This window comes from Haliotis asinina, chromosome 1, assembly GCF_037392515.1.
Source record: "Haliotis asinina isolate JCU_RB_2024 chromosome 1, JCU_Hal_asi_v2, whole genome shotgun sequence".
Lineage (NCBI taxonomy): Eukaryota > Metazoa > Mollusca > Gastropoda > Lepetellida > Haliotidae > Haliotis > Haliotis asinina.
In genome coordinates this window covers 64,979,300-64,995,137 of record NC_090280.1, presented here as the reverse complement: position 1 = coordinate 64,995,137, position 15,838 = coordinate 64,979,300, and the positions used below count along the sequence as shown (strand labels likewise).

Below are 15,838 nucleotides of genomic sequence, written 5' to 3'. Positions count from 1 at the left end.
GCACTTATGACCAAGGCAAAAACAAAGGTATGGATACATTTCTACTTAAAGACTGCATCTGTTTGGTAGTTTTTACCGTCAGTAGAGGCACGAGTGCAAAAAAGGCCGTCTTTCTAAAGGGTATTTAAATTAATTGCTTGCAGTACCTTCTCCGACTTCTTAAAGATATATTGAATGACAAGATTGACGTGGTACGTGAAAGACAGCATGTGTTCATTCTTTAACAATGAAAAACAAACCGACATTACTAAACAAGTAGGGCATCATTTTTATGTACAATAAAAGGGGCTTTTAACAGTTGAAAGAATGCAAGGTACATATGTGAGCATTCCCGTCATTCATAGTAACACTTTACTGTGGATTGATGACGCATTATATGTGTAGCTTAAGAAAAATGGCACCTGTACTTACCTACTGGTTTTTGACATTTTCTGCCTCTGAATCCACGCTTGCAGTAACATTTCCATTTCCTGCCTCTATATCTGCATGTACCTCCATTGCGACAAGGTATCTTAGTACATGGATTCCTGCGTCCTTCAGTCAAAGAAAAGAAACCATGGGCACATTGCAAGTTTTATCTGCTCAACTATTATACAAATGTATTGCCTTCGCAGATGCACAGTCCCAGGCATATTCATTTCATAGCAGTTCTCCTGTTTGAAAGTATATTGCTGTAAAAACCTTTGAAAAGATGTCTCTCGCTGGCTGGCTGTTTGCCCGCCTTAGTGTGCGTGTGTGTCTGTGTTTGTGAAGCCATTGAAGAGATCTTAAATGTAATGAATCTCACTTTCTCTTGGTACTCACCAATAATTCTATTCAAAGAAAAGGTGATGTCCATGGCGATCATTTTGTTTCATGAAGGAAATCTCTCACTATTTTCGGTCGTTCAGATTTTGGTATGTGTAATGATTAGGTAAGACCAAACCCGTGCATCAAAATGTTAAATGGAACTGTACCCAAGTTCCTAAAGTGTTGATATCATTTCGTTATTTGAATTGTACATTTTGAGTGGATGCCAAAGCCTGAATGATATTGTCGTTGAGGTGAATCCTAAGAAGCATAAGTTAATTTGGGATTAATTAGTTATTTAAAGTGGTTCAGTAGAAAATGACGTGGGCACTTACCTCCTTTCTTTTGACACCTTTTGCCTCGGAAGTTAGCTTTACAGAAGCATCTCCCTCTTGAACCTCTGATTCGGCAAACACCTCCATTGAGACATCGTATCTTACTACATGGATTTCGGCCTGTTGTGCAACATAGGGCATAGCAGTGTAATATTGCGTGATTAGTAATCACTTAACCTACACGCAAAACGTACTGCACTTATGACCAAGGCAAAAACAAAGGTATGGATACATTTCTACTTAAAGACTGCATCTGTTTGGTAGTTTTTACCGTCAGTAGAGGCACGAGTGCAAAAAAGGCCGTCTTTCTAAAGGGTATTTAAATTAATTGCTTGCAGTACCTTCTCCGACTTCTTAAAGATATATTGAATGACAAGATTGACGTGGTACGTGAAAGACAGCATGTGTTCATTCTTTAACAATGAAAAACAAACCGACATTACTAAACAAGTAGGGCATCATTTTTATGTACAATAAAAGGGGCTTTTAACAGTTGAAAGAATGCAAGGTACATATGTGAGCATTCCCGTCATTCATAGTAACACTTTACTGTGGATTGATGACGCATTATATGTGTAGGTTAAGAAAAATGGCACCTGTACTTACCTACTGGTTTTTGACATTTTCTGCCTCTGAATCCACGCTTGCAGTAACATTTCCATTTCCTGCCTCTATATCTGCATGTACCTCCATTGCGACAAGGTATCTTAGTACATGGATTCCTGCGTCCTTCAGTCAAAGAAAAGAAACCATGGGCACATTGCAAGTTTTATCTGCTCAACTATTATACAAATGTATTGCCTTCGCAGATGCACAGTCCCAGGCATATTCATTTCATAGCAGTTCTCCTGTTTGAAAGTATATTGCTGTAAAAACCTTTGAAAAGATGTCTCTCGCTGGCTGGCTGTTTGCCCGCCTTAGTGTGCGTGTGTGTCTGTGTTTGTGAAGCCATTGAAGAGATCTTAAATGTAATGAATCTCACTTTCTCTTGGTACTCACCAATAATTCTATTCAAAGAAAAGGTGATGTCCATGGCGATTATGCATGCATTTTGTTTCATGAAGGAAATCTCTCACTATTTTCGGTCGTTCAGATTTTGGTATGTGTAATGATTAGGTAAGACCAAACCCGTGCATCAAAATGTTAAATGGAACTGTACCCAAGTTCCTATAGTGTTGAGAGTATTTCGTTATTTGAATTGTACATTTTGAGAGGATGCCAAAGCCTGAATGATATTGTCGTTGAGGTGAATCCTAAGAAGCATAAGTTAATTTGGGATTAATTAGTTATTTAAAGTGGTTCAGTAGAAAATGACGTGGGCACTTACCTCCTTTCTTTTGACACCTTTTGCCTCGGAAGTTAGCTTTACAGAAGCATCTCCCTCTTGAACCTCTGATTCGGCAAACACCTCCATTGAGACATCGTATCTTACTACATGGATTTCGGCCTGTTGTGCAACATAGAGCATAGCAGTGTTATATTGCGTGATTAGTAATCACTTAACCTACACGCAAAACGTACTGCACTTATGACCAAGGCAAAAACAAAGGTATGGATACATTTCTACTTAAAGACTGCATCTGTTTGGTAGTTTTTACCGTCAGTAGAGGCACGAGTGCAATAGAGGCCGTCTTTCTAAAGGCTATTTAAATTAATTGCTTGAAGTACCTTCTCCGACTTCTTAAAGATATATTGAATGACAAGATTGACGTAGTACGTGAAAGACAGGATGTGTTCATTCTTTAACAATGAAAAACAAACCGACATTACTAAACAAGTAGGGCATCATTTTTATGTACAATAAAAGGGGCTTTTAACAGTTGAAAGAATGCAAGGTACATATGTGAGCATTCCCGTCATTCATAGTAACACTTTACTGTGGATTGATGACGCATTATATGTGTAGGTTAAGAAAAATGGCACCTGTACTTACCTACTGGTTTTTGACATTTTCTGCCTCTGAATCCACGCTTGCAGTAACATTTCCATTTCCTGCCTCTATATCTGCATGTACCTCCATTGCGACAAGGTATCTTAGTACATGGATTCCTGCGTCCTTCAGTCAAAGAAAAGAAACCATGAGCACATTGCAAGTTTTGTCTGCTCAACTATTATACAAATGTATTGCCTTCGCAGATGCACAGTCCCAGGCATATTCATTTCATAGCAGTTCTCCTGTTTGAAAGTATATTGCTGTAAAAACCTTTGAAAAGATGTCTCTCGCTGGCTGGCTGTTTGCCCGCCTTAGTGTGCGTGTGTGTCTGTGTTTGTGAAGCCATTGAAGAGATCTTAAATGTAATGAATCTCACTTTCTCTTGTTACTCACCAATAATTCTATTCAAAGAAAAGGTGATGTCCATGGTGATCATTTTGTTTCATGAAGGAAATCTCTCACTATTTTCGGTCATTCAGATTTTGCTATGTGTAATGATTAGGTAAGACCAAACCCGTGCATCAAAATGTTAAATGGAACTGTACCCAAGATCCTAAAGTGTTGAGAGCATTTCGTTATTTGAATTGTACATTTTGAGTGGATGCCAAAGCCTGAATGATATTGTCGTTGAGGTGAATCGTAAGAAGCATAAGTTAATTTGGGATTAATTAGTTATTTAAAGTGGTTCAGTAGAAAATGACGTGGGCACTTACCGCCTTTCTTTTGACACCTTTTGCCTCGGAAGTTAGCTTTACAGAAGCATCTCCCTCTTGAACCTCTGATTCGGCAAACACCTCCATTGAGACATCGTATCTTACTACATGGATTTCGGCCTGTTGTGGACCATGAAGGAAGGATGAGTTACATGACAGTATTTCTGACCACTTAGGTTACACACGGACAATACTATGGGTATGCTTAAGGCAAAACACAGCACAGGGTGTATTCTACTTAAAATGTTGCTTGCATCTGGTTTGTAGTATTCAGCGTCAGTAGAGGCACGTGGACAATAGATCCCGACTGCATAATATCAAATAATTGCTTGTATTTCTTCTTCGACTTCAAGAAAATAAAACGATTTTGTATCAGAACATTTGCTTGTTCTATGTAAAAGACAGATACTATTTCTAATCACTTACCATATACACAGACAATAGTGGAAAGTAGAAAATATATTACATCACATCACTTCGGATAACCCTGTAATTACTGTGTAACTTTTGTGTAATTCTGTCACAAACACTGTGTATGAGATATGTCATTTTTAATTCTTTTTCTTCTTTCAGGTAAAGAAGACGTTTGGTACTTGTTACATAGTGAAAATTCAACATCTACTTGCAGCAGACACACCTTGTTTTCGTTCATTTCATATTGAGTAAACTGAGACCTATACTAATGGACACTAACATGAACTGGACATAACAGCAAATATGCATCATTCTTATATGGTCTAAATTAAATACACAGGTGAGTGCTTCAGAGTTTCATTCCGTGACAACAAGGTAAAACACTTTTTGACACACGTACACACCTTGAGGTGGCAATGGCGCTGGTCCTGGGGCTGTGACAAATTGGCAGACTGAAGTGAACACTCTGTCCTTAAGACCTTTTAACTTTTTGAAGTTCCTTATAGTAAATCGATTCTCTGCAGCCGGCCTACTAGCTATCCCATCTAACTCCGCTGTTTTCGTCAATCCGATCCCAATGGCAAAGATATGGATGCCCGCCCGTCTGACAGCCTTTGCTTCTGGAATCGTCCGCTTGGACTTCACATTGGACAAACCATCTGTCACGACCAAAGCTACATTCTTGGCACCACGACGATCACCTCTCCTCCGTTTAAACATTTGACTTCGCAGCAATCTGAGACCAGCAAATGTGTTGGTACGTCCTCCTCTGTACTTTATTTTGTCTATTGCTCGGAATAAAGCTTTCTTTGTTTTATATTTATTCAGATGAAACTTGATTGTCGCCCTGGAATTAAAAATGGCCACACCTACTCGGACTTTACCATCATCTATGCTTGCCGTGGAAAGGAAGTTCTTCATGAAGGAGAGCATTCGTTTGAAGTTGTGCGTTTTCACACTGCCCGAGGAGTCAAGCAGAAAGACCAGATCCAGTTTGTTCCTTGAACAACCTGTTAAAGTACAAGATACTGTGGATAACATATCTCGCACTACATTCTAAATATTAAATCACTTCCTGCATTTCTGTCACGAACATTACCTATGTGATATGTCCTTTTCACATCTGTTCTTGTGGCTCACAAAGGTTGGCACCTGATCCAAAGTAAAGTTTTCTGACGTACATGGACCAGACACAGTTATATTTCGTGCAAATGGTTCATTTAATATATAGGAAGCTGGCGACTTTAGTAATGGACATTAAATAGGTGAAATAATACACGAACTGCACATCACAACAAAATCACACGATCCTGATATGGTCTAATTTAGATACACAGGTGAGTGCTTCAGTGTTAGCTTACGTTACAATGAGGTGAGATGCATATTCTCTCACATTTATTGGACATGACACCTCCTGTAATTACACTTACACAATATCCACACATGTACATACCTTTTGGTGGCAATGGCGCTGGTCCTGGGGCTGTGACAAATTGGCAGACTGAAGTGAACACTCTGTCCTTAAGACCTTTTAACTTTTTGAAGTTCCTTACAGTAAATCGATTCTCTGCAGCCGGCCTACTAGCTATGCCATCTAACTCCGCTGTTTTCGTCAATCCGATCCCAATGGCAAAGATATGGATGCCCGCCCGTCTGACAGCCTTTGCTTCTGGAATCGTCCGCTTGGACTTCACATTGGACAAACCATCTGTCACGACCAAAGCTACATTCTTGGCACCACGACGATCACCTCTCCTCCGTTTAAACATTTGACTTCGCAGCAATCTGAGACCAGCAAATGTGTTGGTACGTCCTCCTCTGTACTTTATTTTGTCTATTGCTCGGAATAAAGCTTTCTTTGTTTTATATTTTTTCAGATGAAACTTGATTGTCGCCCTGGAATTAAAAATGGCCACACCTACTCGGACTTTACCATCATCTATGCTTGCCGTGGAAAGGAAGTTCTTCATGAAGGAGAGCATTCGTTTGAAGTTGTGCGTTTTCACACTGCCCGAGGAGTCAAGCAGAAAGACCAGATCCAGTTTGTTCCTTGAACAACCTGTTAAAGTACAAGATACTGTGGATAACATATCTCGCACTACATTCTAAATATTAAATCACTTCCTGCATTTCTGTCACGAACATTACCTATGTGATATGTCCTTTTCACATCTGTTCTTGTGGCTCACAAAGGTTGGCACCTGATCCAAAGTAAAGTTTTCTGACGTACATGGACCAGACACAGTTATATTTCGTGCAAATGGTTCATTTAATATATAGGAAGCTGGCGACTTTAGTAATGGACATTAAATAGGTGAAATAATACACGAACTGCACATCACAACAAAATCACACGATCCTGATATGGCCTAATTTAGATACACAGGTGAGTGCTTCAGTGTTAGCTTACGTTACAATGAGGTGAGATGCATATTCTCTCACATTTATTGGACATGACACCTCCTGTAATTACACTTACACAATATCCACACATGTACATACCTTTTGGTGGCAATGGCGCTGGTCCTGGGGCTGTGACAAATTGGCAGACTGAAGTGAACACTCTGTCCTTAAGACCTTTTAACTTTTTGAAGTTCCTTACAGTAAATCGATTCTCTGCAGCCGGCCTACTAGCTATGCCATCTAACTCCGCTGTTTTCGTCAATCCGATCCCAATGGCAAAGATATGGATGCCCGCCCGTCTGACAGCCTTTGCTTCTGGAATCGTCCGCTTGGACTTCACATTGGACAAACCATCTGTCACGACCAAAGCTACATTCTTGGCACCACGACGATCACCTCTCCTCCGTTTAAACATTTGACTTCGCAGCAATCTGAGACCAGCAAATGTGTTGGTACGTCCTCCTCTGTACTTTATTTTGTCTATTGCTCGGAATAGAGCTTTCTTTGTTTTATATTTATTCAGATGAAACTTGATTGTCGCCCTGGAATTAAAAATGGCCACACCTACTCGGACTTTACCATCATCTATGCTTGCCGTGGAAAGGAAGTTCTTCATGAAGGAGAGCATTCGTTTGAAGTTGTGCGTTTTCACACTGCCCGAGGAGTCAAGCAGAAAGACCAGATCCAGTTTGTTCCTTGAACAACCTATTAAAGTACAAGATACTGTGGATAACATATCTCGCACTACATTCTAAATATTAAATCACTTCCTGCATTTCTGTCACGAACATTACCTATGTGATATGTCCTTTTCACATCTGTTCTTGTGGCTCACAAAGGTTGGCACCTGATCCAAAGTAAAGTTTTCTGACGTACATGGACCAGACACAGTTATATTTCGTGCAAATGGTTCATTTAATATATAGGAAGCTGGCGACTTTAGTAATGGACATTAAATAGGTGAAATAAAACACGAACTGCACATCACAACAAAATCACACGATCCTGATATGGTCTAATTTAGATACACAGGTGAGTGCTTCAGTGTTAGCTTACGTTACAATGAGGTGAGATGCATATTCTTTCACATTTATCGGACATGACACCTCCTGTAATTACACTTACACAATATCCACACATGTACATACCTTTTGGTGGCAATGGCGCTGGTCCTGGGGCTGTGACAAATTGGCAGACTGAAGTGAACACTCTGTCCTTAAGACCTTTTAACTTTTTGAAGTTCCTTACAGTAAATCGATTCTCTGCAGCCGGCCTACTAGCTATCCCATCTAACTCCGCTGTTTTCGTCAATCCGATCCCAATGGCAAAGATATGGATGCCCGCCCGTCTGACAGCCTTTGCTTCTGGAATCGTCCGCTTGGACTTCACATTGGACAAACCATCTGTCACGACCAAAGCTACATTCTTGGCACCACGACGATCACCTCTCCTCCGTTTAAACATTTGACTTCGCAGCAATCTGAGACCAGCAAATGTGTTGGTACGTCCTCCTCTGTACTTTATTTTGTCTATTGCTCGGAATAGAGCTTTCTTTGTTTTATATTTATTCAGATGAAACTTGATTGTCGCCCTGGAATTAAAAATGGCCACACCTACTCGGACTTTACCATCATCTATGCTTGCCGTGGAAAGGAAGTTCTTCATGAAGGAGAGCATTCGTTTGAAGTTGTGCGTTTTCACACTGCCCGAGGAGTCAAGCAGAAAGACCAGATCCAGTTTGTTCCTTGAACAACCTATTAAAGTACAAGATACTGTGGATAACATATCTCGCACTACATTCTAAATATTAAATCACTTCCTGCATTTCTGTCACGAACATTACCTATGTGATATGTCCTTTTCACATCTGTTCTTGTGGCTCACAAAGGTTGGCACCTGATCCAAAGTAAAGTTTTCTGACGTACATGGACCAGACACAGTTATATTTCGTGCAAATGGTTCATTTAATATATAGGAAGCTGGCGACTTTAGTAATGGACATTAAATAGGTGAAATAAAACACGAACTGCACATCACAACAAAATCACACGATCCTGATATGGTCTAATTTAGATACACAGGTGAGTGCTTCAGTGTTAGCTTACGTTACAATGAGGTGAGATGCATATTCTTTCACATTTATCGGACATGACACCTCCTGTAATTACACTTACACAATATCCACACATGTACATACCTTTTGGTGGCAATGGCGCTGGTCCTGGGGCTGTGACAAATTGGCAGACTGAAGTGAACACTCTGTCCTTAAGACCTTTTAACTTTTTGAAGTTCCTTACAGTAAATCGATTCTCTGCAGCCGGCCTACTAGCTATCCCATCTAACTCCGCTGTTTTCGTCAATCCGATCCCAATGGCAAAGATATGGATGCCCGCCCGTCTGACAGCCTTTGCTTCTGGAATCGTCCGCTTGGACTTCACATTGGACAAACCATCTGTCACGACCAAAGCTACATTCTTGGCACCACGACGATCACCTCTCCTCCGTTTAAACATTTGACTTCGCAGCAATCTGAGACCAGCAAATGTGTTGGTACGTCCTCCTCTGTACTTTATTTTGTCTATTGCTCGGAATAAAGCTTTCTTTGTTTTATATTTATTCAGATGAAACTTGATTGTCGCCCTGGAATTAAAAATGGCCACACCTACTCGGACTTTACCATCATCTATGCTTGCCGTGGAAAGGAAGTTCTTCATGAAGGAGAGCATTCGTTTGAAGTTGTGCGTTTTCACACTGCCCGAGGAGTCAAGCAGAAAGACCAGATCCAGTTTGTTCCTTGAACAACCTATTAAAGTACAAGATACTGTGGATAACATATCTCGCACTTCATTCTAAATATTAAATCACTTCCTGCATTTCTGTCACGAACATTACCTATGTGATATGTCCTTTTCACATCTGTTCTTGTGGCTCACAAAGGTTGGCACCTGATCCAAAGTAAAGTTTTCTGACGTACATGGACCAGACACAGTTATATTTCGTGCAAATGGTTCATTTAATATATAGGAAGCTGGCGACTTTAGTAATGGACATTAAATAGGTGAAATAAAACACGAACTGCACATCACAACAAAATCACACGATCCTGATATGGTCTAATTTAGATACACAGGTGAGTGCTTCAGTGTTAGCTTACGTTACAATGAGGTGAGATGCATATTCTTTCACATTTATCGGACATGACACCTCCTGTAATTACACTTACACAATATCCACACATGTACATACCTTTTGGTGGCAATGGCGCTGGTCCTGGGGCTGTGACAAATTGGCAGACTGAAGTGAACACTCTGTCCCTAAGACCTTTTAACTTTTTGAAGTTCCTTACAGTAAATCGATTCTCTGCAGCCGGCCTACTAGCTATGCCATCTAACTCCGCTGTTTTCGTCAATCCGATCCCAATGGCAAAGATATGGATGCCCGCCCGTCTGACAGCCTTTGCTTCTGGAATCGTCCGCTTGGACTTCACATTGGACAAACCATCTGTCACGACCAAAGCTACATTCTTGGCACCACGACGATCACCTCTCCTCCGTTTAAACATTTGACTTCGCAGCAATCTGAGACCAGCAAATGTGTTGGTACGTCCTCCTCTGTACTTTATTTTGTCTATTGCTCGGAATAAAGCTTTCTTTGTTTTATATTTATTCAGATGAAACTTGATTGTCGCCCTGGAATTAAAAATGGCCACGCCTACTCGGACTTTACCATCATCTATGCTTGCCGTGGAAAGGAAGTTCTTCATGAAGGAGAGCATTCGTTTGAAGTTGTGCGTTTTCACACTGCCCGAGGAGTCAAGCAGAAAGACCAGATCCAGTTTGTTCCTTGAACAACCTATTAAAGTACAAGATACTGTGGATAACATATCTCGCACTACATTCTAAATATTAAATCACTTCCTGCATTTCTGTCACGAACATTACCTATGTGATATGTCCTTTTCACATCTGTTCTTGTGGCTCACAAAGGTTGGCACCTGATCCAAAGTAAAGTTTTCTGACGTACATGGACCAGACACAGTTATATTTCGTGCAAATGGTTCATTTAATATATAGGAAGCTGGCGACTTTAGTAATGGACATTAAATAGGTGAAATAAAACACGAACTGCACATCACAACAAAATCACACGATCCTGATATGGTCTAATTTAGATACACAGGTGAGTGCTTCAGTGTTAGCTTACGTTACAATGAGGTGAGATGCATATTCTTTCACATTTATCGGACATGACACCTCCTGTAATTACACTTACACAATATCCACACATGTACATACCTTTTGGTGGCAATGGCGCTGGTCCTGGGGCTGTGACAAATTGGCAGACTGAAGTGAACACTCTGTCCTTAAGACCTTTTAACTTTTTGAAGTTCCTTACAGTAAATCGATTCTCTGCAGCCGGCCTACTAGCTATGCCATCTAACTCCGCTGTTTTCGTCAATCCGATCCCAATGGCAAAGATATGGATGCCCGCCCGTCTGACAGCCTTTGCTTCTGGAATCGTCCGCTTGGACTTCACATTGGACAAACCATCTGTCACGACCAAAGCTACATTCTTGGCACCACGACGATCACCTCTCCTCCGTTTAAACATTTGACTTCGCAGCAATCTGAGACCAGCAAATGTGTTGGTACGTCCTCCTCTGTACTTTACTTTGTCTATTGCTCGGAATAGAGCTTTCTTTGTTTTATATTTATTCAGATGAAACTTGATTGTCGCCCTGGAATTAAAAATGGCCACACCTACTCGGACTTTACCATCATCTATGCTTGCCGTGGAAAGGAAGTTCTTCATGAAGGAGAGCATTCGTTTGAAGTTGTGCGTTTTCACACTGCCCGAGGAGTCAAGCAGAAAGACCAGATCCAGTTTGTTCCTTGAACAACCTATTAAAGTACAAGATACTGTGGATAACATATCTCGCACTACATTCTAAATATTAAATCACTTCCTGCATTTCTGTCACAAACATTACCTATGTGATATGTCCTTTTCACATCTGTTCTTGTGGCTCACAAAGGTTGGCACCTGATCCAAAGTAAATTTTTCTGACGTACATGGACCAGACACAGTTATATTTCGTGCAAATGGTTCATTTAATATATAGGAAGCTGGCGACTTTAGTAATGGACATTAAATAGGTGAAATAAAACACGAACTGCACATCACAACAAAATCACACGATCCTGATATGGTCTAATTTAGATACACAGGTGAGTGCTTCAGTGTTAGCTTACGTTACAATGAGGTGAGATGCATATTCTTTCACATTTATCGGACATGACACCTCCTGTAATTACACTTACACAATATCCACACATGTACATACCTTTTGGTGGCAATGGCGCTGGTCCTGGGGCTGTGACAAATTGGCAGACTGAAGTGAACACTCTGTCCTTAAGACCTTTTAACTTTTTGAAGTTCCTTACAGTAAATCGATTCTCTGCAGCCGGCCTACTAGCTATGCCATCTAACTCCGCTGTTTTCGTCAATCCGATCCCAATGGCAAAGATATGGATGCCCGCCCGTCTGACAGCCTTTGCTTCTGGAATCGTCCGCTTGGACTTCACATTGGACAAACCATCTGTCACGACCAAAGCTACATTCTTGGCACCACGACGATCACCTCTCCTCCGTTTAAACATTTGACTTCGCAGCAATCTGAGACCAGCAAATGTGTTGGTACGTCCTCCTCTGTACTTTATTTTGTCTATTGCTCGGAATAGAGCTTTCTTTGTTTTATATTTATTCAGATGAAACTTGATTGTCGCCCTGGAATTAAAAATGGCCACACCTACTCGGACTTTACCATCATCTATGCTTGCCGTGGAAAGGAAGTTCTTCATGAAGGAGAGCATTCGTTTGAAGTTGTGCGTTTTCACACTGCCCGAGGAGTCAAGCAGAAAGACCAGATCCAGTTTGTTCCTTGAACAACCTGTTAAAGTACAAGATACTGTGGATAACATATCTCGCACTACATTCTAAATATTAAATCACTTCCTGCATTTCTGTCACGAACATTACCTATGTGATATGTCCTTTTCACATCTGTTCTTGTGGCTCACAAAGGTTGGCACCTGATCCAAAGTAAAGTTTTCTGACGTACATGGACCAGACACAGTTATATTTCGTGCAAATGGTTCATTTAATATATAGGAAGCTGGCGACTTTAGTAATGGACATTAAATAGGTGAAATAAAACACGAACTGCACATCACAACAAAATCACACGATCCTGATATGGTCTAATTTAGATACACAGGTGAGTGCTTCAGTGTTAGCTTACGTTACAATGAGGTGAGATGCATATTCTTTCACATTTATCGGACATGACACCTCCTGTAATTACACTTACACAATATCCACACATGTACATACCTTTTGGTGGCAATGGCGCTGGTCCTGGGGCTGTGACAAATTGGCAGACTGAAGTGAACACTCTGTCCTTAAGACCTTTTAACTTTTTGAAGTTCCTTACAGTAAATCGATTCTCTGCAGCCGGCCTACTAGCTATCCCATCTAACTCCGTTGTTTTCGTCAATCCGATCCCAATGGCAAAGATATGGATGCCCGCCCGTCTGACAGCCTTTGCTTCTGGAATCGTCCGCTTGGACTTCACATTGGACAAACCATCTGTCACGACCAAAGCTACATTCTTGGCACCACGACGATCACCTCTCCTCCGTTTAAACATTTGACTTCGCAGCAATCTGAGACCAGCAAATGTGTTGGTACGTCCTCCTCTGTACTTTATTTTGTCTATTGCTCGGAATAGAGCTTTCTTTGTTTTATATTTATTCAGATGAAACTTGATTGTCGCCCTGGAATTAAAAATGGCCACACCTACTCGGACTTTACCATCATCTATGCTTGCCGTGGAAAGGAAGTTCTTCATGAAGGAGAGCATTCGTTTGAAGTTGTGCGTTTTCACACTGCCCGAGGAGTCAAGCAGAAAGACCAGATCCAGTTTGTTCCTTGAACAACCTGTTAAAGTACAAGATACTGTGGATAACATATCTCGCACTACATTCTAAATATTAAATCACTTCCTGCATTTCTGTCACGAACATTACCTATGTGATATGTCCTTTTCACATCTGTTCTTGTGGCTCACAAAGGTTGGCACCTGATCCAAAGTAAAGTTTTCTGACGTACATGGACCAGACACAGTTATATTTCGTGCAAATGGTTCATTTAATATATAGGAAGCTGGCGACTTTAGTAATGGACATTAAATAGGTGAAATAAAACACGAACTGCACATCACAACAAAATCACACGATCCTGATATGGTCTAATTTAGATACACAGGTGAGTGCTTCAGTGTTAGCTTACGTTACAATGAGGTGAGATGCATATTCTTTCACATTTATCGGACATGACACCTCCTGTAATTACACTTACACAATATCCACACATGTACATACCTTTTGGTGGCAATGGCGCTGGTCCTGGGGCTGTGACAAATTGGCAGACTGAAGTGAACACTCTGTCCTTAAGACCTTTTAACTTTTTGAAGTTCCTTACAGTAAATCGATTCTCTGCAGCCGGCCTACTAGCTATCCCATCTAACTCCGTTGTTTTCGTCAATCCGATCCCAATGGCAAAGATATGGATGCCCGCCCGTCTGACAGCCTTTGCTTCTGGAATCGTCCGCTTGGACTTCACATTGGACAAACCATCTGTCACGACCAAAGCTACATTCTTGGCACCACGACGATCACCTCTCCTCCGTTTAAACATTTGACTTCGCAGCAATCTGAGACCAGCAAATGTGTTGGTACGTCCTCCTCTGTACTTTATTTTGTCTATTGCTCGGAATAGAGCTTTCTTTGTTTTATATTTATTCAGATGAAACTTGATTGTCGCCCTGGAATTAAAAATGGCCACACCTACTCGGACTTTACCATCATCTATGCTTGCCGTGGAAAGGAAGTTCTTCATGAAGGAGAGCATTCGTTTGAAGTTGTGCGTTTTCACACTGCCCGAGGAGTCAAGCAGAAAGACCAGATCCAGTTTGTTCCTTGAACAACCTGTTAAAGTACAAGATACTGTGGATAACATATCTCGCACTACATTCTAAATATTAAATCACTTCCTGCATTTCTGTCACGAACATTACCTATGTGATATGTCCTTTTCACATCTGTTCTTGTGGCTCACAAAGGTTGGCACCTGATCCAAAGTAAAGTTTTCTGACGTACATGGACCAGACACAGTTATATTTCGTGCAAATGGTTCATTTAATATATAGGAAGCTGGCGACTTTAGTAATGGACATTAAATAGGTGAAATAAAACACGAACTGCACATCACAACAAAATCACACGATCCTGATATGGTCTAATTTAGATACACAGGTGAGTGCTTCAGTGTTAGCTTACGTTACAATGAGGTGAGATGCATATTCTTTCACATTTATCGGACATGACACCTCCTGTAATTACACTTACACAATATCCACACATGTACATACCTTTTGGTGGCAATGGCGCTGGTCCTGGGGCTGTGACAAATTGGCAGACTGAAGTGAACACTCTGTCCTTAAGACCTTTTAACTTTTTGAAGTTCCTTACAGTAAATCGATTCTCTGCAGCCGGCCTACTAGCTATCCCATCTAACTCCGCTGTTTTCGTCAATCCGATCCCAATGGCAAAGATATGGATGCCCGCCCGTCTGACAGCCTTTGCTTCTGGAATCGTCCGCTTGGACTTCACATTGGACAAACCATCTGTCACGACCAAAGCTACATTCTTGGCACCACGACGATCACCTCTCCTCCGTTTAAACATTTGACTTCGCAGCAATCTGAGACCAGCAAATGTGTTGGTACGTCCTCCTCTGTACTTTATTTTGTCTATTGCTCGGAATAGAGCTTTCTTTGTTTTATATTTATTCAGATGAAACTTGATTGTCGCCCTGGAATTAAAAATGGCCACACCTACTCGGACTTTACCATCATCTATGCTTGCCGTGGAAAGGAAGTTCTTCATGAAGGAGAGCATTCGTTTGAAGTTGTGCGTTTTCACACTGCCCGAGGAGTCAAGCAGAAAGACCAGATCCAGTTTGTTCCTTGAACAACCTGTTAAAGTACAAGATACTGTGGATAACATATCTCGCACTACATTCTAAATATTAAATCACTTCCTGCATTTCTGTCACGAACATTACCTATGTGATATGTCCTTTTCACATCTGTTCTTGTGGCTCACAAAGGTTGGCACCTGATCCAAAGT

At 40.9% G+C, this 15,838-nt stretch overlaps 2 protein-coding genes across 2 annotated transcripts in view; both read right to left on the bottom strand.

Moving 5' to 3' along the window:
• The window catches only part of LOC137274545 (uncharacterized), a 96,227-nt gene extending 93,689 nt beyond the window's left edge, over positions 1-2,538 (bottom strand). Inside the window, exons 1-2 of the mRNA XM_067807792.1 lie at positions 2,452-2,538; positions 1,125-1,244 (exon numbers count right to left, since the gene is read on the bottom strand). Of these exons, the coding sequence (XP_067663893.1) occupies positions 1,125-1,244; positions 2,452-2,538 (207 nt within the window). The remainder of the gene's footprint in view (positions 1-1,124; positions 1,245-2,451) is intronic.
• A 2,003-nt stretch (positions 2,539-4,541) lies between these two features.
• Positions 4,542-15,838, bottom strand: part of LOC137274536 (collagen alpha-3(VI) chain-like) — a 29,297-nt gene continuing 18,000 nt past the window's right edge. Inside the window, exons 9-19 of the mRNA XM_067807780.1 lie at positions 15,079-15,684; positions 14,030-14,635; positions 12,981-13,586; positions 11,932-12,537; positions 10,883-11,488; positions 9,834-10,439; positions 8,785-9,390; positions 7,736-8,341; positions 6,687-7,292; positions 5,638-6,243; positions 4,542-5,194 (exon numbers count right to left, since the gene is read on the bottom strand). Of these exons, the coding sequence (XP_067663881.1) occupies positions 4,542-5,194; positions 5,638-6,243; positions 6,687-7,292; positions 7,736-8,341; positions 8,785-9,390; positions 9,834-10,439; positions 10,883-11,488; positions 11,932-12,537; positions 12,981-13,586; positions 14,030-14,635; positions 15,079-15,684 (6,713 nt within the window). The remainder of the gene's footprint in view (positions 5,195-5,637; positions 6,244-6,686; positions 7,293-7,735; positions 8,342-8,784; positions 9,391-9,833; positions 10,440-10,882; positions 11,489-11,931; positions 12,538-12,980; positions 13,587-14,029; positions 14,636-15,078; positions 15,685-15,838) is intronic.